The 25,500-nt window shown below is 39.9% G+C and overlaps 1 protein-coding gene across 1 annotated transcript; it reads right to left on the bottom strand.

Moving 5' to 3' along the window:
* Positions 1–22,593: 22,593 nt before the first annotated feature.
* On the bottom strand, positions 22,594–25,371 carry SOX1 (SRY-box transcription factor 1). The gene has a single exon (XM_072135582.1). The coding sequence runs from the start codon at positions 24,924–24,926 to the stop codon at positions 23,748–23,750; it is 1,179 nt and encodes a 392-aa protein (XP_071991683.1). The 5' UTR covers positions 24,927–25,371; the 3' UTR covers positions 22,594–23,747.
* Positions 25,372–25,500: the final 129 nt, after the last annotated feature.

The following is a 25,500-nucleotide window of genomic DNA, read 5'->3' as shown; positions in this document are numbered from 1 at the left end:
TCTGGGCCATCCCAAACTAAAAACACATCATCTACAAATCGCAGGTAAGTTTTGATATATTTAGTGAATGGGTTGTCAAGAGAGAACACAAATCTGCTCTCAAATACTGCCAAAAAAATGTTGGCGAACGTGCAGGCCACGGGAGTGCCCATGGCCGTACCGGTCTTTTGAATATACCATTTCTCATCGAATATAAAGGCATTATGTGTGAGCACGAAGAGTAAACCTTCACAGACGAACCTGATGTATTTTTCCTCTTTTTTTGCATTTTCTAATACCGTACGGACACTCTCCACCCCCGCCTGATGCGGGATACGCGTATAAAGGCTCTCTACGTCGATAGAGGCCAGATGAAAAGTATCTTGCCATTCAATATCTCGTATGGCCTTCAAAAATTCGCCCGTATCCTTCAAATATGAAGGGATATTTTCTAAAATGGGCCGTAGGAGCCAATCGAGATATTGAGAAATAGGTTCAGTGAGTGACCCAATACCCGCCACAATGGGGCGCCCAGGGGGGTTGGAGAGTGTCTTATGTACCTTAGGTAAAAAATACCAATTGGCCTGCACGTTCGCCAACATTTTTTTGGCAGTATTTGAGAGCAGATTTGTGTTCTCTCTTGACAACCCATTCACTAAATATATCAAAACTTACCTGCGATTTGTAGATGATGTGTTTTTAGTTTGGGATGGCCCAGAGGATGAATTCTCACGGTTCGTGGGGTATTTGAATACTGTCAATGATATGAATATGAGATTTACCTCTGTGTTTGGGGGAAAGAGGCTGGACTTCTTGGATGTACGAGTCAATATAGAAAGGGAAACCCTCATTACGACCACCTTCAGAAAACCCACAGCCACTAATTCCCTATTACGATACGACAGTTTTCACCCAAAGCACACCCGTGACAGTTTACCTTATAGCCAGTTTTTACGAATAAAGAGACTTAACAACACTGAGACAGGCTTCAGATCACAAGCACATGACCTAAAGACTAGATTATTAGAGCGGGGGTATCCTACACAAGTCATTGAGACAGCTTTAAAAAAAGCCATAGACTCTCCCCAAAGGCATGACACAGTCAGAACCCCAGAGAATTCAAAAGGGGCACGCCCGAAGGAGAGCGAGAGATTTGCGTTCTCCTTTGGATATAGCCCACATGGGGATGCTATTCGAACGGCCATACACAAAAATTGGGACCTTCTAAAAAACGATCCTCAACTAAATGAAATTACCATGCAAAGACCTGTTATCTCATTTAGAAGGAGTAAAACTATCAGGAACCATCTAGTTAGTAGCCAGTTTTCTTCTCAAAAAAACACAAAAAATACATGGCTAGAGCGCAGCATCCCTAGTGGGAATTTTAGATGCGGATCTTGCAGTTTTTGCAAATTTAACAGTCAGGCTAAGTGTATCGATATGGGTGGCATTAAATGGAAAGTCAACTCCTTCATAACGTGTCGAACCACACATGTGGTATATATCATCTGGTGTCCGTGTAGACGTTTTTATATAGGAAAAACTATTCGTAGTCTTTTTGTACGCTTCAGGGAACACTGTAGATCTATAGGGACGGGCAACGGCTGCCCTAGAATCATTGAACATATAAGGGAACAACACGGAAATAACCCAGAGGTACTCCAATTTGCTGTCCTCGAAAGGGTGGAAAAGGATCCGAGGGGAGGTAACAAGGAGAAAGAATTGTTACGCCGTGAGGCAAAACACATTATACGGTTTGATGCCATGGGGAGGTTGGGCCTTAATGATAGAAATGACCTCAGTGTCTTCTTGGGCACAGTTTGAGCAGAAGTGTAATATATATAATAGAACATCTTCTATTCTAAATACTATTATCGGAGGGTCAAAAGATGATTAGGAGCAAAAAAATAAAAAATAAAATGTAACATAAAAAGGAATATTAAATGAGATTATTGCATTCCCTTTGAATAAACGAGACTGCAGTACCTTTGCGTGCTACGATTTACAGCTCCCCACTTGTCCCATCCTTCAGACAGATAAACATATGCCCGTATAACCAAGAAGATTAATAGAAAAAAATCATAATGCCATATACCTGTACACTTTATCTGTGCATCTGGTTTGATTGGCTCCTGGGTTTACCCACTGCTCACCGAGATCGCCTGCTCACTATTTTTCTTTACACTGTTTTTTCTTTTTCACTATTATAGGTGGTCTTTTTCTATACCTGATTATGCTAGGACATATATACCATATAGGCATAAGTATTTCCTATATCCCCTTAGTGATCATGCCTTTATCGACCTATTAGTCCGGTCTTGTTTGACAGACTTAGCATAATTACGGCGATCTCGCTGCCGCAATGGCATTCCCATGAATACTGTTTTAATGTTTTCTATGTTGTTGTGTTGCTGAGCAACGTGGCGTCACCGGGGGCGTTCACCTCCTCCCGACTCCCGGAAGTGCTGTGTCACATGACCGGCACGTCACCGGAAGTCGACTGTAAGAGGGACAGCTCCGGAGACGCGACTTTGTAGGCTTGAGAAAGCGCCACACAGGCGCGAAACGGCCCGTCGCTTGCCGCGGTCTGCACCATGTCCAACGTCTGAACTCTGTGTCTTTGAATAAATCTTCTGCACGAGTCCGGTGAGTGCCGCTTCTTGCTTTCTCCACTATAGTGATATTATCGGTGTATCCTACTGACCAGCTGAGCACCACCTGAGTGCAACCTTTATCCCTGACTGGAGAAGGACGCTAAGGAGAGAATTGTCCTCAAGGGGTAGTGCAGGGTATCCACTTCATTGTATATATGTGAACTGTATATTTATGCATATTCTGTGTATGATGTTTATTTACTGCATGTGTGTATAACTATATGTATAAGTGTATATATGAGTTCATAATGTGTCTGTATCAGTGTATAAATGTGTGTACATATAAGTATGTTAATGTGTATATTAGTGTATAAATGTGTGTATGTTTGTGTGTATATAAATATATAAATATGTGTATAAATGTCTGATGAATTCAACTTGTACAGATATCTATAGTTTTATAAGGGAAAGGCAGACCCCACTCAGAAGTCTGCTATAAGGTCCAGACTCTCCTAGTTACGCCCCTGGGTGTATGCTTATAATGACTAATCATTTGAATCTATCAAACACGGCAGGGAAGGGGACAGTTTGGATACATTTTCACAAAATTAACTATATTTTTGTACTTCTACTAAAAATCATGCTTGTAGCTGATAATCTGCCCAAACCTAGAATTAGGCATGCAAATACTCCTAAGAACATTCACAGTTGTTTCATACCTCTTAAAATTATGTTTATGAGTACATATCTTCACAAAATCATCTAAGAGAAACAATCTTGATCTAAAGCTGTAAATTTGCAAAAATTAAAAGCCTTACAGAGAAACTTGGTCTGGGAGGTTGCCCTAGTAATGGTGCTGCAGCGATCTTCAAAAGGGATGCATCCTGATGCTTCATTATCAGCCAGTTGAAGCACATGTAGCATGAAACTGCAGATGTGACCATCTCTGGAAAGCTTATGAAGTACCCTTCACAATGCTATTTTTACTTATGGTGTCATTTCGGAGCTGGCATCTTCAATTTGACATTGCAGCTGACTGTACACATCAGGCCATAGTCCAAAAAACAGTTAGTTTTTACGTTTTTTTACTCATTTGACAAAAAAGATTGTCATGGTTATAATTTTTAAATACCATATTGATGATTTATTTGCAAAAGAGCTTCTGGACTAGTTACTAGATAAACTACAGTTAAAGTTGTAGCACTTGCACAGTACTTCAAGGTGCTCACCCTTCTAGCCCATGGATCCCAAATACTGCCATGTGTCATGAGGCCTTTCTCTGTGTTTTTTTGTGGCTTCTCAAAAATAAACCATTATGGGATAAAAACCATTTTGAGAACATTACAACCTTTTGATCAATTTTTTGTGAAAATTTTTAATCAAAGGTTTATGGTTATTATATTGTAATAGATTGAGCAATTTGAGATATAGGGATACCTAACATGTTTATGTTTATGTATTTCTATATTACTTTTTTCATTTTTTACAATTTATTTTTAGGACTAATCGCTCATACTACTTGAACATACTATGTAGTATGTACTACATGTACATACTATATTTCTGTGTACAGCCTGCCTGCCATGGCAACCTATCAGAGCTCTGGATGTCCTTGTTGGCTATTACTGCAGCAACTAACAGGTTAACTTCAGAAATTGTTAGTGCCGGGGCCCAGGGCTGCCGGGGGGCCCACATAAGGCTGTACATAAGGAATCCATGTGGGTGAGGGGCAATGTATCTAATGAATCCAAAGGGGGTGAGGGGGGCTTATATAAAATAACCATGAGGGGTCTGCATATAAAATAACCATGTTGTTTGGTTTGATAAACTAGGGAATATTTTAGGGAACAGTTATTGTTTCTGAATTTTTAATGCTGCCACTTGAGTTCACTGCAAAGGGGCCTATGAAGCTCTGTCGCCCAGGGGCCTTCTGAAGCTTGGAGCCGACCCTGCCAGCACCAATCATGGCATTAAGGAGTCAATGTTAACTGTTTAATAAAGCAGACACTTTCCCTGTATGGAGAAGGCTCAGTCTGTGGGTCTTCTACACATGCCCTTCATGAAAAAATAACATCATGGTGGCAAGATTACTGTAATTATATTATATTAATGAGCATGAATTATATTTCTTAAAGTGTAACCGTCATTTCAAAAAACTTTTGATATGTTGTAGGGCAGGTAATTTTAAGCCCTTTTGCAATTGGATTAGTAACTGGAATCTTGCTCCTTTCTCTTGTATTCTGCAGACTTCCCCTAGATAGCAATGATCTCTCATATGTCCGTTACTATGGACATTCTGTCTTCAGAAAGAAGCTAAGACTACGAGGGAGAGACACCCCCCCATTCCCCTCCCTGCACACAGCTGATTACCTCATGTCTCACTGCTCACAGCTGATTACCTCATGGCTCAGTGCTGCAGCAGTCATGTTCAGGGAGAAACCCTCACTAATGTAGTAACCAAACACTTAAACCTAAACACTCTCCCTCAGCTTCCCCTTCACTTGTGTATAAGCTAATAATCCACACTGACACAAACTGCAGCATCCCCTCCCCCATCACCTCACACAAGGAAGTGCCAGGAGACTCTCCAAGTCTTCATGCTGTGTCCTCATGTGCTGTGCAGGAGTGTTACTTAGATAGACAATAGATAGATAGATAGATAGATAGATAGATAGATAGATAGATAGAAAAAAATTCAAAAAAAAAGTCAGCACTCCAAAATAGTGTCCAAAAGTGACGGGGTGTCTTTATTCCATGTGCACATGGAATAAAGACACCCCGTCACTTTTGGACACTATTTTGAAGTGCTGCCGTTTTTGTTTTTTTTTTTATATTGGAGCTTTTGGGCCAGAGAGCATCTGGACTTTGCACCCACCAGGATTGCGGTGCTGCTCTGAACTTTCTAGTTTCTAGATAGATAGATAGATAGATAGATAGATAGATATGAGAGATAGATAGATACGAGATAGATAGATATTACATAGATAGCTCTGGTGTCATTGGTCAGCAGCAGGCGCTTGTGATGAGGTGACAGGAGGCAGGCTCCGCCCCCCTATATCTTGCTTTTGTTTTTTGAGAGCTGGAATCCCTGGTTGCTATGGGCCCAAAAAGGTACTAAATGAGGACCGAGAGGCAAAATATTTTGAGGAATGATTCCCAGGGACACCTGGAGCAGAATTATGTATTTTAGTTTTTTTTTTGTTCAGAATGACGGTTACACTTTAAGTTATAAAGATACCTGACAGGTCCCAGCACAAGATGGTTGTTTTTTCTCCATATGCAACCCATTAATTCCACTGACACAGGCATGTCAATGATATTCCATCTGATTCAAATGCCTGTGCTGCAAAACTTGCAGTTCACTGGTCTTATACAATACTTACAATACAATACAATATTTTCTACTGTCATTGGTTCATGAATGGACCTTACTTGCTGATAAAACAGGTCCATTGTTTGCAGCCTGGGAATGGACACATTCCAGTGCATTGGAGATGTAAAAACTGAAATATAACGACAAACTACTTAACAACAACGGTTGTTTATTTCCAACACATTTCAGGGGCGGACAGCTCCCTACATCAGGTCCAACAGAAACCAGGATAAAATAAACATTAAAAAATTGGTACAGCTGTTGGTATGTAAAAAAGTATATACATGTGTATAGAAAACACAGTGAACCAGAAAAAGATATAAAAAGAATTAAAAATATTATATCAACAAAATAATAACATGAAATGATATTAAAAGGTAGTGGCTGAAAGGTAGATATATGGAAACATATATATTTATATATAATTTGGCACTAATTCATGTGTAAATAACAAGATATCATATATACCATACATGGATACACATATACACTCACCGGCCACTTTATTAGGTACACCTGTCCAACTGCTCGTTAACACTTAATTTCTAATTAGCCAATCACATGGCGGCAACTCAGTGCATTTAGGCATGTAGACATGGTCAAGACAATCTCCTGCAGTTCAAACCGAGCATCAGTATGGGGAAGAATGGTGATTTGAGTGCCTTTGAACGTGGCATGGTTGTTGGTGCCAGAAAGGCTGGTCCGAGTATTTCAGAAACTGCTGATCTACTGGGATTTTCACGCACAACCATCTCTAGGGTTTACAGAGAATGCTCCGAAAAAGAAAACACATCCAGTGAGCGGCAGTTCTGTGGGCGGAAATGCCTTGTTGATGCCAGAGGTCAGAGGAGAATGAGCAGACTGGCTCGAGCTGATAGAAAGGCAACAGTGACTCAAATCGCCACCCGTTACAACCAAGGTAGGCAGAAGAGCATATCTGAACGCACAGTACGTCGAACTTTGAGGCAGATGGGCTACAGCAGCAGAAGACCACACCGGGTGCCACTCCTTTCAGCTAAGAACAGGAAACTGAGGCTACAATTTGCACAAGCTCATCGAAATTGGACAGTAGAAGATTGGGAAAATGTTGCCTGGTCTGATGAGTCTTGATTTCTGCCTCGACATTCGGATGGTAGGGTCAGAATTTGGTGTCAACAACATGAAAGCATGGATCCATCCTGCCTTGTATCAACGGTTCAGGCTGGTGGTGGTGGTGTCATGGTGTGGGGAATATTTTCTTGGCACTCTTTGGGCCCCTTGGTACCAATTGAGCATCGTTGCAATGCCACAGCCTACCTGAGTATTGATGCTGACCATGTCCATCCCTTTATGACCACAATGTACCCAACATCTGATGGCTACTTTCAGCAGGATAATGCGCCATTTCATAAAGCTGGAATCATCTCAGACTGGTTTCTTGAACATAACAATGAGTTCACTGTACTCAAATGGCCTCCACAGTCACCAGATCTCAATCCAATAGAGCATCTTTGGGATGTGGTGGAACGGGAGATTCGCATTATGGATGTGCAGCCGACAAATCTGCGGCAACTGTGTGATGCCATCATGTAAATATGGACCAAAATCTCTGAGGAATGCTTCCAGCACCTTGTTGAATCTATGCCACGAAGAATTGAGGCATTTCTGAAGGCAAAAGGGGGTCCAACCCGTTACTAGCACGGTGTACCTAATAAAGTGGCCGGTGAGTGTATATATGGCATGGCAAAAATTCATTATGCACAAAACTAGTTACCGTAATTAATAAGTAGAAGTAAAATAAATCAATAAGTAATGGGGCCGCATAATTGTTTTTTCTCACAGACTTTTCAGTAGTGGCTCTCCTCTATATCTGTCAATATACACTTATTTCTTTATTCATAATTTGGTGAGTCTTTAATTTTTAGCGACAACGCCATATGATGGGAATGATTTACTGCTGTGCGCACATAAATCTATATATGCATTGATTGTCCAACTTCGGTTTATTTTATTTTATTATTTTTCATGAAAACCTGTGTAGACGGTTTCTTTAGACGTCTATATACCAAGTGACCTTATACTTATGGAGGAGGTATTGTGCTTTAGGTGATCTTTATATATAAATAATATTCACATTATTACCTCACATGTTGGTGTCTTTTTATAACATTTTTTATTTATATATATACAGGCACTTGTGCACTTATTATACACATATTCTCATGTTCTCACCTGTGCACATTTCTATAGATATCCTTTAACAGCAACACTACTTTATGGTTAACATGTTTTTCCATGACATTTATTATATCTGTATTCGGTGTGCTGATATCTATTTTGATATTCTGTTCCTGGGCGGTGTGTTGCCCGCTTGTAGGTTGTAGGGACATGCCATCTCCAGCAGAGGTATATATGTATCCAGCGTTCCTGCACTTGTTTGCAGTTATTGCTGTTGGCAACCCATTGTGCTCTTGTGGGTCCTGATGCACCATATTCAGTATGTCAATACATAACATATGTTTTATGTCATATACATGTACTGGGTGTCTATACACCTGTTTACATCTGGTGTTGCTAGGTTGCGATATATCACTCCCAGTGGGCTGTGACAACTTCCATCTTTTTTGGCACATCCTAATGCCATGATTGCGTCACTAAGTGAGTGTGCTGAGATTATAAGAGGGGAGCCAGTACTATGTGGGGCACACTATACGTATGGGGAGCCCTCCACCTCCTGCTTTGATCATCTCCCGTTGTATGCCTTACCTTTACTCCTGATCAATTTATTGTTGCTAATTGTTCATTTGCAATTTGACTGGTCTTGCATGGACATATGTTGTTTATCTATGATCTAACTTTTATTATATCAGCCAGGCACAATACTTCATATTTTGATGTTGCCAATATATGTTAGGCTTAGTGCAGATTTTGGCAGGCAGTGTTGTCTGCTATTTTACACCATGGAGGTATCTAGTTGAGTGACGATACAATGGTCTCATAACATTGCTGTTTGTATGTTTTTAGCTTGTGTCTCATGTACTCGTATATTGTCTGTGATGACATTACATTTCTAGCCTATTGTTGGGAAGTAAAATTTGTCCTTACCGAAGACTTCCAATTGAGGCCGCCATGTAGGTGTTTTTACTTTATTGACGCTCCACTATTCATAAGGCTTCCTGAAAGTCATGCTTGATGTCAAGGGAGCTGGACAGGGAGCTGGGAGATGTGGTTTTCCTTATCCCATCCTGGAAAATGTTGCATATTAGCCTATTGTTACCACACTACTTTTTCTTTTTGTTTAGTGTATACTTTGTTTTCATGTGTAGGCTTTAACTCTTAGGCACTTTTGGTTGGGCTTCGCCCCACTTTGTTTTGTCTAATGGTATACAGCCCCAAATGAGTGATGAAATAGTCATAAATGTATGTTAATTGAAAATATCCCCATATTAGTTGGTTCTAAATTATGTATCGGACATTAATTATACTAGCCGGTAAGCTATGATGCCAATGTCATCTGCAGGTGATCAAAGTGGATCACAGGTAATATGACCTACTGGTGACCTTAGTTATACTAAGGTATACTGTATGGGGACCAGATAAAGAAAGGGATTAAAGTATAGGGCTTAGGGAACAACGATGGGCAGTAGAAGCAAGTTATTTACAATAACATGGTTCAGTGTGTGGTTTGATTGCTGGAGTTAGCATTTCGGGCCTGCGCAGATGGCAACTCAGGGAGTAGGCACATGCACGATGGAGATGGTTAGTTAGCAGGCATCTACAAGCAGTGTCTGGAGAGAATAGGTAGCTGTGATGTGGAAATATACTGGAAAGGAAAGACTGGTTGTTGTGTGGGTTATATTGAGTGAGTATAAATGCTGAATAGATAAATGAGGGATGGTAGAAAAATAAAAATAGAGATAATAGTAAGCATCCTGAATGGGCGCAAACTATAGGTAGTGCACAAGCATGGGGCAGCAACACCCCGTGTCGGTCCACTGCATTGCACGGCACTGCCCCCTCGCTGCCTAACCAACGAATTGGGTGGAGAAGTTTCAATTCCTTGCACTTTAATTAGACAATCTGTCCAAACTGTCAGCAAAGCAACAGATACAACATACCGTTTGTAAGGCTCTACCTTGTCTATTGGTTTATTGAATGTAATAAAACTGATCATTTCCTTTACTATCCTACAGGAGCCTATATATTAGTATGAATGGCACAGCATCAACATAATTTACTGTAATATGCTAGGTATAATATGTAAGTACAATAGTCACTTCTTTAAAGGAGGGCACAGTATTTTATAATGAGTGAGCTAAATATAATGATATAAGACAGAAGGAACTCCAACTCAAAGCTTTTCAGGCTTATAACCTTGCATAGGATATCACATAAAGGTTTGTATGTGGTGAGCAGAACAACTTCAAATATTTTTCCTTGTTTTTCCGCCACTTGACTGTCTTCCCTGCATGATTTTGCATTCATACGGATCTCATGGTGGTGACACCATCAGAGGTCTTTCAGTCACTATTACTCCACATTGCTAAGCTTCCACCACAACAGGGAGCGCAAGGGGGCTTTTGCTAAATAGAGTTTTTCAGAAAACACCATGACAACTCTTTGAATGGCAGGGTGGCTAGAATGCTTGTCCAGTGGTCTGCATGACCAGCACCCCCTGCCCAAAGGCAGATATGTTTTCTGCCTGACACTGACCCACATCAGCTTCAATCATGTGAGAGGATTTATCACTACCTTGGTTCTAAATGTTAGAATAAAAAAGTCACTGAATATCGTACTAGTATCTGAAACATAGAAAGAGAGATGAGACAGATCAGAGGTGATGAGATCCATGAGATGCACATTACACACATTGATACTCTCCAGCTCTTGCTACATCCCGGCTACACACTGTAAGATCTGATGTGCCTCCCTCCCCCTCCCCAGATAAAGAACTTATCTGCCTGTAGCTTGTAGTTAACAATGTGATGTGTTGTTGTTTGCCGCCTGAAGTCAGTGTGAGCTCCTCTTGGAATGGAATGGAATGGAGGGGCTAGAGGCAGAGAACAGCTCGGAAACCAGCTCGGGCAACTGAAATTGGGTACACCAGGACTGATAGAGACAGGTTGGAATTATATCTGTGAAATTCTTTATTTTTGTGAATAACAGTGAATTAGAGAATGTGTTATTTTGTTATCCTGAGTACATTTAAGAATGTCTTCTTAGGGCTGAATTCACACGGCCGTACAGGGGACGTATATATGGCGACGTATATATGTTGCATATACGTCCCCCATAAGCTGGAAATGGGCGTGCAGCACCGTACCGTTCCATAGCCGTGAAAAGATGTGACATGTCCTATCTTTCCTTGGCATACGGCGCCGTGTGCCATATATCCCTACGGTACAGCGGGCAACGGCAGTGTGAATGCACCCTAAGACAAACTAGACTAAAAAAAACTAAACAAAAAAGGAACTAAACGACTAGAAAACTAGAAAAAGATAAGATAAGTCTCTCTTGCTGCTAAACATATCTCCCATTTATGACAGAAAGCTACACTAATGTTTCCTGTGGTGTTAAAAAGTGTAGCAACTGTATGTTGCTTTTTTTTTGGTTCCTCTAGTTTTTTTTACTTGTTTTATTTATATAGCAGGGTAATATATCAGGCATGTGTGTCTGTTGTTTGTACCCCTTCTTTAAAAAAAAAAAGGGGCAAAAAAGTCACAAATTCTTCTGAAACCCTCTTCTAAACCATTGCTTGTTTGCAATTGGAGTTTATTGGTGCCAAAATATTTTGCACGTCCAACTTTGCTTGGTGAATGGAAAAGTCGCAAATTTTGGCAAAAATGTTCATCAGTTGCAAATAAAAGAGAAAAGGTGACCCCCCCCCCCTCCCAGTTTCCCAGTTTTCCAGTTTTCAGGGAGTGGTAAGTTGCTTAGTTCATGGCATTGGCCAATAATTACTATTTTTTATGCCATGCAACCCTGGAAACAGTTTTTCACAATTATGAAATCATTATTTTAATGATAGGAAAACTTGGAAATGTTAATACAAGTAAGTTTATCCCGTCAATCCAGATGTTTAGCTGCGCCTACTAATAATTCATTAGCAGCAACTTTTTCATTAATTTTGGCGCAATAACACTCTTGTCCAAAGGTGGCGTGTCCAAAGGTGACTGAGAAGCAAGACTGAGCTCTTATTTAGAGCAATGTATCCCCTGTGTATTACAGCAGCAGAGCTCAGCCAGTGTTTACACTACATGCAGCCTCTGTTTATGGTTCATGAGCATCTATATACAAATAATCTAGTGTGTATGAGATGTGTCCTTGAGTAGCAGGATGACCAGAATCACTGGAGGGCAGCAGAAGATCAGCACTGGATGATCCTTTCCAAGAGAAGCTACTGCTGGGGAGGTTCACTGGGTGAATCTTGTCATACACCTGGGCTTTGCTGTGAGTATCATTTTCATGCTGGGGAGTGGGAGAGAAGCAGAGGGGAAATTATAGGAGGCCCAAATCTAAGTTTGTGCCTATATTGAACAATCAGTTATTTTAATTACACTTTACTCTCACTTTCAACACATCGATCTACAGCTTCTTTAATCTGTCTATCTATCCACCACTCAAACAAATCTATCTACATATCTCCTATCTATCTCCTATCTATCTATCTATCTAAAAAGTACTGCAAGCTCCATCTCTTGTTCCGTGAAAAAAAATGATCTAAAACAGATCACTGTACAACTGATGACATAAAAATTTACATTGACTTCAATGGGATTTAAAACTGATCCGTTCTATTTCAGTTTTTTACTTTTGTAGGCGGATGCACAACCGTAGTGTGAGTTGAGCCTAACATTGCTGCCTGGAGGATGCAACTTGTTTTAAAAAAAGTAGCAAATTTTTGAGCAAAAAAGTCACAAAGTTGATTGCTCTGCTTCCTCATGCCAAGTTCACAACCTGAGACCAAGCAAGCTATGGAGAGGGGAGGGGGTGAGCAGCTCACCACCTCTTCTCTCTGGCGCCGCCGTGTGCCAGCTGTGCTAAGGTACGGTGGGCAATGGGATTGTGAATGTGCCCTAACTTGAGTCTAAACAGCTGAATTCACTATATAAATAAAGCAAATCCATTAAAAAACTGTATGCCACAAGTGGTGGTGCAAATGTTGAGAAGTGACAGAAAAATGCGCAAAACGATCACTGCACAGAAACATTTTTGCACTTACATTGTAGAGAAAAGTATCCCCCCATAGTGTTTTAGAGAGGGGTTTTTCTCAAAGTGGTGCTCTTCTGGAGAAGTTTCCTGTCAATATTATTATTATTTTCATGATTTCTTTGTAAATATTAAATAGCCCTTTGTCTCACAAAAAAAAAAACAACATACATTTTTGTAAGGCAACCAACCAAATTAAAAAAGTTGAAATCACCACATCTGCAAATAAGCAAAAAGTATTAATGTTTGATCATTGTTTTTTTAACTTAACTATATTTTGAAATTGTTTTTTTTTAAATCTAGAAACACATAACTGTTTGTGCATATAAAATTAACAGGACATACCTCTATTGAGATGTAACAGCCCATCGATTTTACATTATTAACCCTAGCAACATATGCACAAATACTTAAAGATAAACTGCTAAAAAGCTGCAGTCAATGGGGGTCATTTAACATTTCCTCTTTTTTTGGCACACTTGAGCCTACATTTTCTACTCCTCTAGCAAAGTTAGCTGTGCAAAAATGTTTCAGTGTTGTGCCTGATATATCTCTAAAAAAAAAGAAGTAAAAGTAGGAAAAAGTCACAATTTTGGCGCAAGTAGTAAATAAATTCCAGGCCTGACCAGGCATAGGAAAAACTTTAGAAGAACTTGAAGAGTTTGAGTCACAAAAACCCTATAGACTCGGCTGCCTGATAAATCAACCTCTAAGATAAATTAAACAAGTCCAAAACTTGGAAAAAAAACAAGAAAAGACACTCACAAATGTCCTGACTAAAGATAAATGACTCCCTGAGACTAATTACAAAAAGCCGCAAAAATATGAAAAAGTCTCAAAAATAAGCCACAGAGAATGAACACATATATTTAACCAAATTTTGACATAAGAGAAGTATGGTGCAAAATAGAGATACTTTAGGTGCAAAAAAATTAAGATAAATCGCCCTCTTTATATGTTTCTTCCTAAGTTTGAAGTGTAAACTTCTTGTTGCCATGTTGAAATTGTATCAATATCTTCTAGATTCATTCTTATCAAAGATAATTCTACTTTCGACAGATTGAAAGCCATGCGTGCATTGACATTGGTAAAGTTCTACAATGGGTCCGCAAATATACATAACAGATCAACTTTCTCAATGACATATTTTTTTGAAAATCCATAAGATTGCCTAAAAATCATTTTTTACAGTGGGTGTCCAATTCTGTCTGCTAGCAATTTCCATGTACTAAAAAATAGAAATAAAGGGCCATCACAGATATACAACAGAATACACAGCCTTAATTGGCAGTCTCTGTACTTCCCAACCCTTTTAAAATGTGATTTCAGACTTATATGCTAGATTTGAGTCAAATCTAGGCCATTTTGTCAAAAAAACCATAGAAGAGTACAGTTTTTCACATTCTAGATCCCACTACCAGTGGATCTCCAACCTATTGAACCCTTAAGTGATGACAGTAGATTTAAGATGTATAGCTTTCTAAGGACACATTCCCTGTATGACCGTGTACAGCAGCCGGTTACACAAATGCCATAGAGAAACTGATGCCAAAACGGAACACATGCTTTCCTACAGAAGCAGTATTGGCATGAGTAACATGAATTGTAATGCCAGATGTCTTCCTGCATTTAACAGAAAAGGGCTTCATGCTGCATTTATCTGTCTGGCTTTTTCCAGATACCAGGCGACTATTGCACAAATATCCACTTCTGGCCATTTAGCCTTCACTGCTGTAAAAAGAGTTTAGAGATTTTCTGTACAGCAGCCACATGGACGATAGCAACCTGTGGTCTAGATATGACTCAATGGGAGGAGGGGGATTTTCGCCTGCCTTGGTGTATTGTTTTTTGAGACTTTGTGTATCAGTTGAGACTTTTTTTTTAGATGAAAAAGTCTCAAAAAGTTGGACAAGAAATGAGACAATGGGGCACATGTATCATTTCTTTTCTTTCACGACTTTTTAACATTGTCTGAAGTCAGCATACTTTATCAGTGCTTTGTAGCTTTCTACATTTGTTGTTTTTTCCTTTGTTTTTTCCTTTTTCATTTTTTGCAACTCTTTCTGTGCATGTATGAAACTAAGCATGCATCAGTTGTACTTTGTTTTGCACCTAAAAAGTCTCCAATTTGCTTTACAGAAAGTCGCAAAACAAAGAAAACATCTGTCTTTGATATATTTAGGAACATGGTTCTTGAGATGTACTGAATTAATTTACAGGCAGTCCCTGGGTTACATACAAGATAGGGACTGTAGGTTTGTTCTTAAATTGAATTTGTATGTAAGTCGGAACTGTATATTTTAGCATTGTAATCCCAGCATGAACTTTTTTGGTCTCTGTGACAATTGGATTTTAAAAATGTTGGGTTGTCATAAGAATCAATATTAACACTAAAGTTTGATTACAGACACATTTGATAACTGTTACAGCTGATTATTGTAGCCTAGGACTAAAGTACAATAAATTACCAATATCCAGAGTTCCGTTTGTAACTAGGGATCGTATGTAAGACGAGTGTTCTTAAGTAGGGGACCGCCTGTACCTGCATATCTACATTTTCACAGTGCTCATTGCTGCACATGTGTCTTTTTCGATGCTGTTATGTAATTCTGGGAGAAAATCCCGCTTTATCATAATAATATCAATGAATTAATGTTAAATATTGATGTTAAAATAAAAACAGAAATAAAATGAAAGGAAACGAAACGAACATGCATATTATTTGTCTGAATATACACCTTACAATGCTTACTTAAATGAATGTTATTCTAACTTAAGATGTGAATAATGCATTTTTTTACACAATGTGTTGGTATCTATGGGAGCTTAAAAAGAGTTTTAGTTATTTGATATTGGTTTTCTAAGGCTCAGTTCATACTACCGTGTAATCTCCGTTCCATAACTCCTTTAAAAAGGTAAAGAATGGAGTATTAATGCATTAGTTAAAAATTCCATTAAAAAAAGTAAATTTAATTTTATGTTATTCATTATGTTTAGTTAGGCAATCATCCATTATGCATGCAGTTTTTTTTAAATGGCTGAAGTACTTTTTTTTCCAAAAAACACATTCTTAGCAAATGTTATGATTTTTACATTAAAGTCAATGGGAGACGTATGGTCAGAAAAGTGTCAGTATCACATCAGTTTTATGTAAGTATATATATATATATATATATATATATATATATATATATATATATAATTAATCAATATATATAGATAGATTTGTCATAATAAATGTTAAGAACGGTAACTGACATTTATAATGTTAGTATCGATACTTGTGAAGATACATAGGAATATAAGGCAAGGTTATCCCCTACCATTTGGTCTTGGTTTCTTCAACAGAAAAGGCAAATCACATACAATTCAGAATCAAAGCCAAAGTGCATAGATATTATTCAAAGTTATTCATGTAATGGAATGTTTGGTGATTTGGTATCATAAGAATAATGGAAAGATTTTTTCTTTTTTTGGCGGATGCATTCGCTAATATCCGTTCTGTTTTGAATGTGCCATGCACAATAGGAGGATAATGTATTAGGCTAGTTTAACACTACCATTCCTTACCTCCATTAGTTACCTCCGTTAAAAAATTAAAGAATCGAGGTTTAACGGTGGTTTAACATTTCAATTAAAAATCCCATTTATATCAATGTAAATATTATGTCATCCGTTATGGTCAGTTCAGGTATCCATTATCCATGTGTTTTTTTCAAACTGAGAAAAAGTACTGCAGTCTCCATCATTTTTTCAGTACAAAAAAAAGCATGGCTAAAGGATACCAGCCTAAACGGAACATAATGGATGCCATAAAATTTACATTAATGTCAATGGGATTTTTAATTGAGAAGTTAAAATTCAGTTGAATCTCCATTCTTTACTTTTTTTAACAGAGGTAAGAAATGGTAGCGTGAAAAGAGACTTAAAAACTTTACACAAGTTTTTTTAAATAATATGTTTACGCCTGCATGGCCTGTGTCGTCTGTTGGTGCACCAATATGCCCGTTTCACCAGCCATCTCATTAGGTTAGGTCCTAATGTTAGTGTGGGCTGTACATCTATTTGTGTTTTTGGCTCCTTTTGTTTCACAGTTATTTATACCAGCTCTATAATGCTGCACACCACTTCTGGATTTGGTGTTTTGTTTTTAATGCTCACTTGTTTTGTTTCTGGTGCAACAAATTATAAATGGCTGTGTGCCACAATATCAAATCATGCTGAAAATCCACACTAAAGTTATGGGCCAGAAAACCACAATGGCCATATTTACTAAGGGGCGTGTGCCAGTTTTCTGTCAGTCTTAGCATGTTTTTTTAGGTGCAAACTGCTTGCACAGGTATTTAAGAACTTATGCATGTGCTACCCGTGCGACCGTTTTGTGGCATGGCTGCACTGTTCTTCATGTGACACAAATGCACTGAGATGGGTGTTCTGGTGCTCAGTCGCGCCATATTTATCATGATAAGTCATACAGAAATGAGTGTTATGCCCTACGTTAAAGGTGCATCTGAACTCTGTTAGGGCAGTGCAGGGGGTGCCAGAAATCCTGAATCTGCCTCACTCTGCACTATACACAGGCATACTGCACATAGTGCAGTTTGCACTGTTTTTTGTAAATGTGGGCCAATGAGTCCAAAAATGATACTTTTTGTGTACCTGCACAGCATCAGTAGGCAGACAGAGCTCCTCAGCATTATTCTATGTACCTCAGAGGATCATCCTGCATCCCAGCTGTTACAATAGCACTGAACACATAACTGACCCTACAGCAAAGAGACTACTTCTTCTTTTTATTCACTACATCAGAGGATATAAAAATAGACCAAAGGATGTATGTGAACAGTCTCTATCTAACTGGTAGAAATGTTATTTTTGGTTTTCTATTTAGAAATATGACCTTTAAGAGGAAGTCCAAAGCTGTCTCTACTATTATATGCTGTCTAGTTTCCTTTTTAGTCCTGTTTAATGTGAAACCGCTGCCAATGCTTCAAAGAATATGATCAAGTGGATACATTTACATCCTGCATCCCCACTTCTTCCTCATAGATTGTAAGCTCTTTTGAGGGCCCTTACTCCTATTGTTTCACCTGATCATGTTATTGCTCTGTAATTTCTTACTTATTTTTATATGTACCCCATGATTTCTACAGGGCTGAGGAATTTGATGGTGTTATAGAAATAAAAATGTATTACAAAAATGTATTATGCTAAATTCACCCTAACGTTCTTTCCCTAAAAAAAGTGAAGATTTGAGGTTTAGCGGAGGTTGAGCATATCAGTTAAAAATCCCATAGAAATCAATGTAAATTTTATGTCATCCCTTATGGTCCGTTTGGCATACATAACGGATCCCTGCCTAAATGGAACATAATAGCCGACATAAAATTTACATTGATGTTAATGCAATATTTAAGTGATACATTAAAACTCCTTTAAACTTTTATTATTTCATTTTTGATGGAGGGAAGAAGAAGTGTGAAATCCTTATAGAAAATGTTTAGTAATATTATAATTATTATGGCCAAAGGTTTGATTTGGGATGTCAAAAGGCCTTAATTTTAAGTGGTAAATTGGCTGCAGTCTTCTTTATTGTTTTACTAATTTTTGAGAAGATACTAAATCCCAATGGATTGCTACCATTTACTTCTCCTTTAGGTTGGTACATGTATATCCAGAATCTTTCTCAGTTTGTCTCCAGCAAGCTGCAGAAAATGGCAGAAATTCTTCAATTGTTTACTCTTGGATCTTTTCAGGCATTCATTTTATAGGTCTTGTCACTTATTTTCTATGATCTCTCTATGGGTGTCAAAAGGTTGCATCCAGTGCACCCAAATGTTATCAATTGTATCCAAAACTTCAGGTCAAATGCAACTGATTTAGGTAAACACACCCTCATAAAAACTTTCTAATGAAATAAACTAATATTATATGTGAGAATTATCAAGGATGTACATGTGGCTGCACACAAATAATTATCTACATACAAATCCTAATAAGAAGTGTGATTAGTATTTAGCACTGTAATAAGCAATATGCAAAGAGGTAACATTGGTAATGTGCAGATTCAAACATTCAGGAATATTAACATCATTTAAGTACAAACTCCTTTTTGAAAGTCTACTAGTAGTGGAGAAATATCATTCTGATGTAATATGAAGATCAATAGAAGATCCATGGAATGAGACCTAAAAGCCTGTTTATACAGGGTCTAAATTGTATAGATTGCCTTGGATATGCATGCACAAGCTTATCCTATAAAATGTGTTAGATTATCTATCAATAATATCTGTAAAATTTAAATCCAAGACTTAATTAATTATGTGGAAATACCCTAAGGTGTTGTGGAATGGGGAAAAATATATTACAAATATATTTTTAAAGAAAACTATTACTCTTTCCAGAGAATGGCTAAGTTATACCAGAGGCTATAATAAAGTTACAAACAATATACGATATCTGCTTCACCCTCAGGGAAGATCCTTAGTGATATACTTTACTTTTAAATAGCTATTCAATATATATATATATATATATATATATATATATATATATATATATATATATATATATATATATATACACACACACACACACATATATATATATATATACACACACACACATATATGTGTGTGTGTGTCTGTATTTAGATGGATAGATTGTTTTAACAAAAAATAATAACTATCTGAAAATATGTTTTAACACAGTTATTTTCCTGGATAATGCACAATAACAGCATCTGTAAGTGTACGGAGCTGTTATTATTCGTGGAAAACATATACATGACTAGAGTTATACATACTATGAGGAGAATGAGCATAACTCTTTAAAGCTTCTCAGCATAAATTTAATCTATACAATTGTTTTGGGAAAAAAAACTCAAGTGCATTGACTTATATGTAGTTCTGGTATAGAAAGTCTTTTAGAAGTCGTCCCTTTATAGAAAGAAGGTCATTTAATCAATTTACACTTTCTGTTCTCAAGAGCAAACAATGCCCCTGGCACAAGAAAACTGTAACTGAGCAGATGCTACAGTACAACCATAGAGGTGGTGTTATACATTCATATGAAATTGACATCTGGTAAAACATCAGCAATGCCCACTTGATGATCCTGGCATATCCTGGGACAATAATTCAGGACATTTCTATAATGATTCTAGTATATAATATAAATATAATATTAAACAATAAAATATATTGCAGTTGGCTTCATTTAATGGCATAGCAAAAATATGCAAGTTCATAAAGCTGATTTGAGCAAGTTTTCTGCTATGAGCAAACCAGCGATATGTCTTTTATGCCAAGCCTGCACGACCTCTCAGAGCAGCATACAGTGATGCCTGATTCTCATGGAAATCATTTTGTATAATTTATAAAGGCAAGCATGTACACATGTATGCTCAATTTTCAGACATGAAGTATTAGAAGGACCATTGACAGTAAAGTCTACATATAGTAGTAATCCTGCTGCCGGAGTTCTTCACAGTACACAGAAACTAGGAGAACAAGTAGGTGCCAAAAACGATGTATAAATACAGTTTATCTGTTTTATCGAAATCCTTTCTGTCCCAGTGTAATCACACAGGGTCTTTCCACTAGACAATCTCTCAGTGCAGATCATCCCTTTAGTACTGAATACTTCTGTATACTGATAGGTGTTAAAGGAGCAATGAGTAAGTAATTGATCCATAGACCTAAGAACTCCACTTCTAACATTATCACTTTGACACTTGGGTGTAATGATCATGCGGCAGCCCTGGCTAATACTCCCAGTAAAGGATATCTATTCCTCCAGCGTGTCCTCTCCCTCCTAATGTTCACATCTCCTCATTTACATAGTTTGATCCAATTTAACTGGCAGCTTTAATCTGCATTGTCCATTGGGAGCAGCATTTACCCTGCTCGCTCCATTAAATCCCAGCTATAACCATGTGCCTCTGGGGGGGCTTAGCTGCATCTCATGCCATTCAGCTGGGAACATCCAGCAATTTCATGCTTACCCGGGGTATCTGAGACACCTCCGTCTGTCCTCCAGCCAAGCACATGCCCTGCCTGCAGTGCCCTGCCCTGGAGGTGGTATTAACTATGTATTCCTCGGCTCGATTCTATCTGTTTCAGAATGTATTACACACATTTTAATCTGATTTTTTATCAATTAAAAATAATATATTTTATCATGTAAGATACAAACCATTCTTTATTATAATCATCACCATCCAGGTTATAGTCGATGGCATTAACTAATGTGCTGCATGACTTGACAGAAGTTTCAAACAGTAGCACATGCCCCCTGCATGTCCATGGGACAGCCCAAGCTTTGTATCTATGCATACTGTGACAGCATACCCCCTCCTCATTCCAACACAAAGTTTATATGTACCTTTACAATTATATTATGCATATCGTTTTTGTACATTCATGCTAAAATTAAAACCAAATAATTAGAAGCAACAGTAACTATACAAGTGCAAGGAAATAGAAATTCACTTGTTGATAATGCTCTGAGCTGCTGATTTTCCACTAGGTGATGGTAAAGGAGTTTGACTCTCAGATGACCCCAGGGTCAGGACTTGTGTGCAGTAATCCCACTCTGTGAAAATACAAAACACTGTGCCCCATGCCCACTATTCATCTTAATCTCTGCTGACACATTGCATAGACACTGAACTGCACATCCTGTGTCACCAGCCTGAGGACCCTTCAGCCATAGAAATAATCATGTCTTTTCTGCCCGAATGATGAAGATTCACAAGCTAAAATACAACGGATTCTCTCACCAGTAATCGAAATTAATATATTGTGCAGAATTAGTATATTATTCTTATATACAAAATGAAAATACTAAATCCCAGTGTATGAGCTAAGCATTAAACTGGTAGTTTATGTACATTGTGCAATATATTTTATATGCGACAACATACCGTATTAACTGTAAAATATAACTAATCACTGGTTATTATAGGAGAGCCGAATTTTCAAGAAGCAGAGCGCACATTTAACATTGACTGTCATCTTTACCAGAGGAAGTTCCTCAGTGCTCCACTCATTCCCCTCCATGAAATCGTAGTAATTATTCTACATTCCAGAAATACAGGGAAACGGCTGACATCTGAAAGCCATGCTGATTTATACAGCGCAGGAATTAGATTGTCTCCACATCTGATATCCTGACTTCCAGCACAAATGCAGATAACAAACAATTCTATAACTGCTACAAACTTCATTTCCACCTCCAAGACACATGCTGCACAAACACAAGGTAAAATGCAATGGACGACTTTATAATGTGCTAGATTTTATGGTAAAATAGATTACAAATAGGTTATTGCTCAGCTCATACAAACTACAAATTTATATTATATAGACATATACACATATATATATATATATATATATATATATATATATATATATATATATATATATATATACACACACACACACATTAAAAATGCCAATGCTGTATGTGATCCTGGACCTAATGAAGAAAAAAAGTAGTGTCCTATCAAACATGTAAAAGTTCAGCTTTAATAGAGCTTAATTATGACATCATTAAATTAATAGAGGCCTTAATGAAAATGTCGCAATGGGTTTAACGAAGCACATAAAAAGCCCCCAGGACACAATAGGATCAGTCATTAGTGTGGTAATTACAATGGCTTCAGGACTGATAGGAGCAGGTTGTTGGGGACTGAGAAAGTAAGAGAGAAGATGACTGCACCTTACACAGGGACTGTCAAAGGACCTTGTATAATAACTGCAATGACAGGGATGAGAGGAAATTAAATTTCTTTAGATTTACGCCACAATTTTTGCCAACCTATTTGTCTCAGCTCTGATTAATTTAATAACAAGATAATCAAATACTTCTCCAAAGTCTAAAATATCACTTAAGCCAATGTGCAGCAAAGAGAGCCATTCACCAGAGAGAAACTTTACTACTTGCGAGTAAAGGAATTCTCATTCATATCAGAAACTTTGGAAGCGAAACACAGCAGAACGTTCCATGCGAATATATACAAGAATATATTCGTTTCATTCCTTCATAAAATAATATCATAACATATATGTAGTGAAAGTCGGAAATCTTGAAATCATCCCAGTAACTTCATCCACTAAATATATTCAATAATTAAAAAAACATTTAGTTCTTTTTCAGTTGAAAATTTATTTTGCTTAAAATTCACCTCATCTTTTTGATGACTTCTTGTTTTCTTTTTTTTTTTTTTTTTAAAGCAGAGGAGACGTTTAATAAACTATGTACACAATAAGAATCCGCACCGGCTAGATTAAAAAATATTTCACCAGCAATGTACAAGAAATGGGGAGAAACAAACACTTAAAGAAATTATTAAAAAAAAGAAACTCCAGGGCCATAAATAATCAGCATCACAAACCAAAGAAACGTAGGAGAAGAAAGGGATCCGCTGCTAGACTACAGAAGCGATAAATACTGTACACAACCCACCCATCAGCTATCAGGGATTATTATTATTACCTTCACTTTCCAAATTTCCCATATTATTATTATACAATCATCAAAACATGAAAACATTTCTGTACAAAAGGAAAGAAGTGACAAGTCCTGGGCGCTCAGTCTCTGTCCTGTCAGATGTGTGTGAGGGGCACGGTGCCGTTGACCCCCGTGCTGGTTGCCCCCTGGTAATGTTGGGGTAGGCTGTGCAGTCTACTATTTGCCGCTGCGGCCGCTGCTGCCGCCGCCGCCGCTGCAGCCGCCGGGTCTCCGGCCTCCCCCCCGCTGGGTAAGTACATACTGATCATCTCCCGCAGATCCCCCGGGCAGGGCGGCCGGCTGTGGGAGCCTCCCCCGGAGACTGGGGGGCTGACGGAGGGCTCAGACTTGACCAGGGAGCCCAGGGCGCTGAGGGAGCCTGAGGACACGGCGGAGGATGGGGAGCCCTGGTGCTGCTGCTGGCCCGAGGAGTAGCCCAGCGCCCCGTAGCCGGAGGGAGAGGCGCTCATGTAGCTCTGCGCCCCGGGGAGCAGGCTGTACTGCAGGGCGCTCATGTCATACCGGTGCATGGGCTGGGGGGGAGGCGGCGGCGGGTGTGGAGGGGGGTTGTGGTGCGGGTGATGATGCGGGTGGTGGTGTGGATGGTGAGGGTGGTGCGGGTGATGCCCCCCGCTGCCCGGGTGCTGCTGCTGTTGGCTATAAGCGAGTTGAGCCTCCTGCATCATGGCAGCGGCGGCTGCAGCGGCCACGGAGCCCGGGTAAGCGCCGTTAGCCCAGCCGTTCATGTGCGAGTATCCTCCGGCCCCGGCAGATGCCCCTGAGCCCGGGCTCTCCAGGCGCTGCACCACTGTCCCAGCCCCGGCTGCTCCTCCGCCAGCCCCCCCGCCCGGGCTCAGCCCGACCCCCATGTGCCCCCCGCCGGCCGCGTGCAGCAGCCCCCCGGCCAGGGAGTACTTGTCCTTCTTGAGGAGGGTCTTGGTCTTGCGCCGGGGCCGGTACTTGTAATCCGGGTGCTCCTTCATGTGCAGGGCGCGCAGCCGCTTGGCCTCGTCTATGAAGGGCCTCTTCTCCGCCTCGGACATGAGTTTCCACTCGGCCCCCAGCCTCTTGCTGATCTCAGAGTTGTGCATCTTGGGGTTCTCCTGCGCCATCTTCCTCCGCTGCCCCCGGGACCACACCATGAAGGCGTTCATGGGCCGCTTGACCCGGTCCTGGCTGGCCTTGTTTCCCCCTCCTCCCCCGACCTGCCCCGTGTTACTGGGGGGCTGTACCCCGGGGGAGTGCAAGTCCGTCTCCATCATCATGCTGTACATTCAAGCCGCTGGCTGTGGGCTCTGGGCACAAGGCTGGCACACGGTGCGGCTCGGGCACCTCTCTGCGGGTCACTCTCTTACACTGCGGAGCAGGGAGATGACTGGAGCATCAGGTCTCTGGGAGACAAACTCTGACAAAGTTTGTGGTCCTCCTCCTCCTCCGCACAACAGGTGCCAGGCGGGAGTGCTGGCTGCTCCGGGCGTTAGTATCCGGGATGGGGCATCGGCAGGTGCAGGTCACACTGATGCTCTGTCAGGCAGAGGCTGAAGACAAGTCCAGCGCACGGTCCTCCTCACACGGTGCCAGGGAGGGGGCGGCAGAGTCAGTGCTGCAGCCTCTCCACGATACAGCAGGACGGGGCGGTGTGTGCCGGTGGCATGAGACTCTAGAGGCAGCGAACAGCAGCCATACCCCGCACGCCGCCTGCCATTAAATGATTTTGCCTTGGCCAATGGGAGGCCGGCGGCCGGCGGGGAGGGGAGGGCTGAGCCCGGGAGAAAGGGGCGGGCACAGGACGCCGGGGGCGGGGGTGATGAGTAGCGGGACACCGGGGCCTGACGTCACGGGGGAAAA

This window comes from Engystomops pustulosus, chromosome 2 (assembly GCF_040894005.1).
Source record: "Engystomops pustulosus chromosome 2, aEngPut4.maternal, whole genome shotgun sequence".
NCBI lineage: Eukaryota > Metazoa > Chordata > Amphibia > Anura > Leptodactylidae > Engystomops > Engystomops pustulosus.
This window is presented reverse-complemented; position numbering and strand designations above follow the sequence as displayed.

What these genes read in the sequence shown, in the direction of transcription:
- SOX1 (XM_072135582.1), bottom strand. Translation starts at nt 24,926, where the DNA reads ATGTACAGCATGATGATGGAGACGGACTTGCACTCCCCCGGGGTACAG.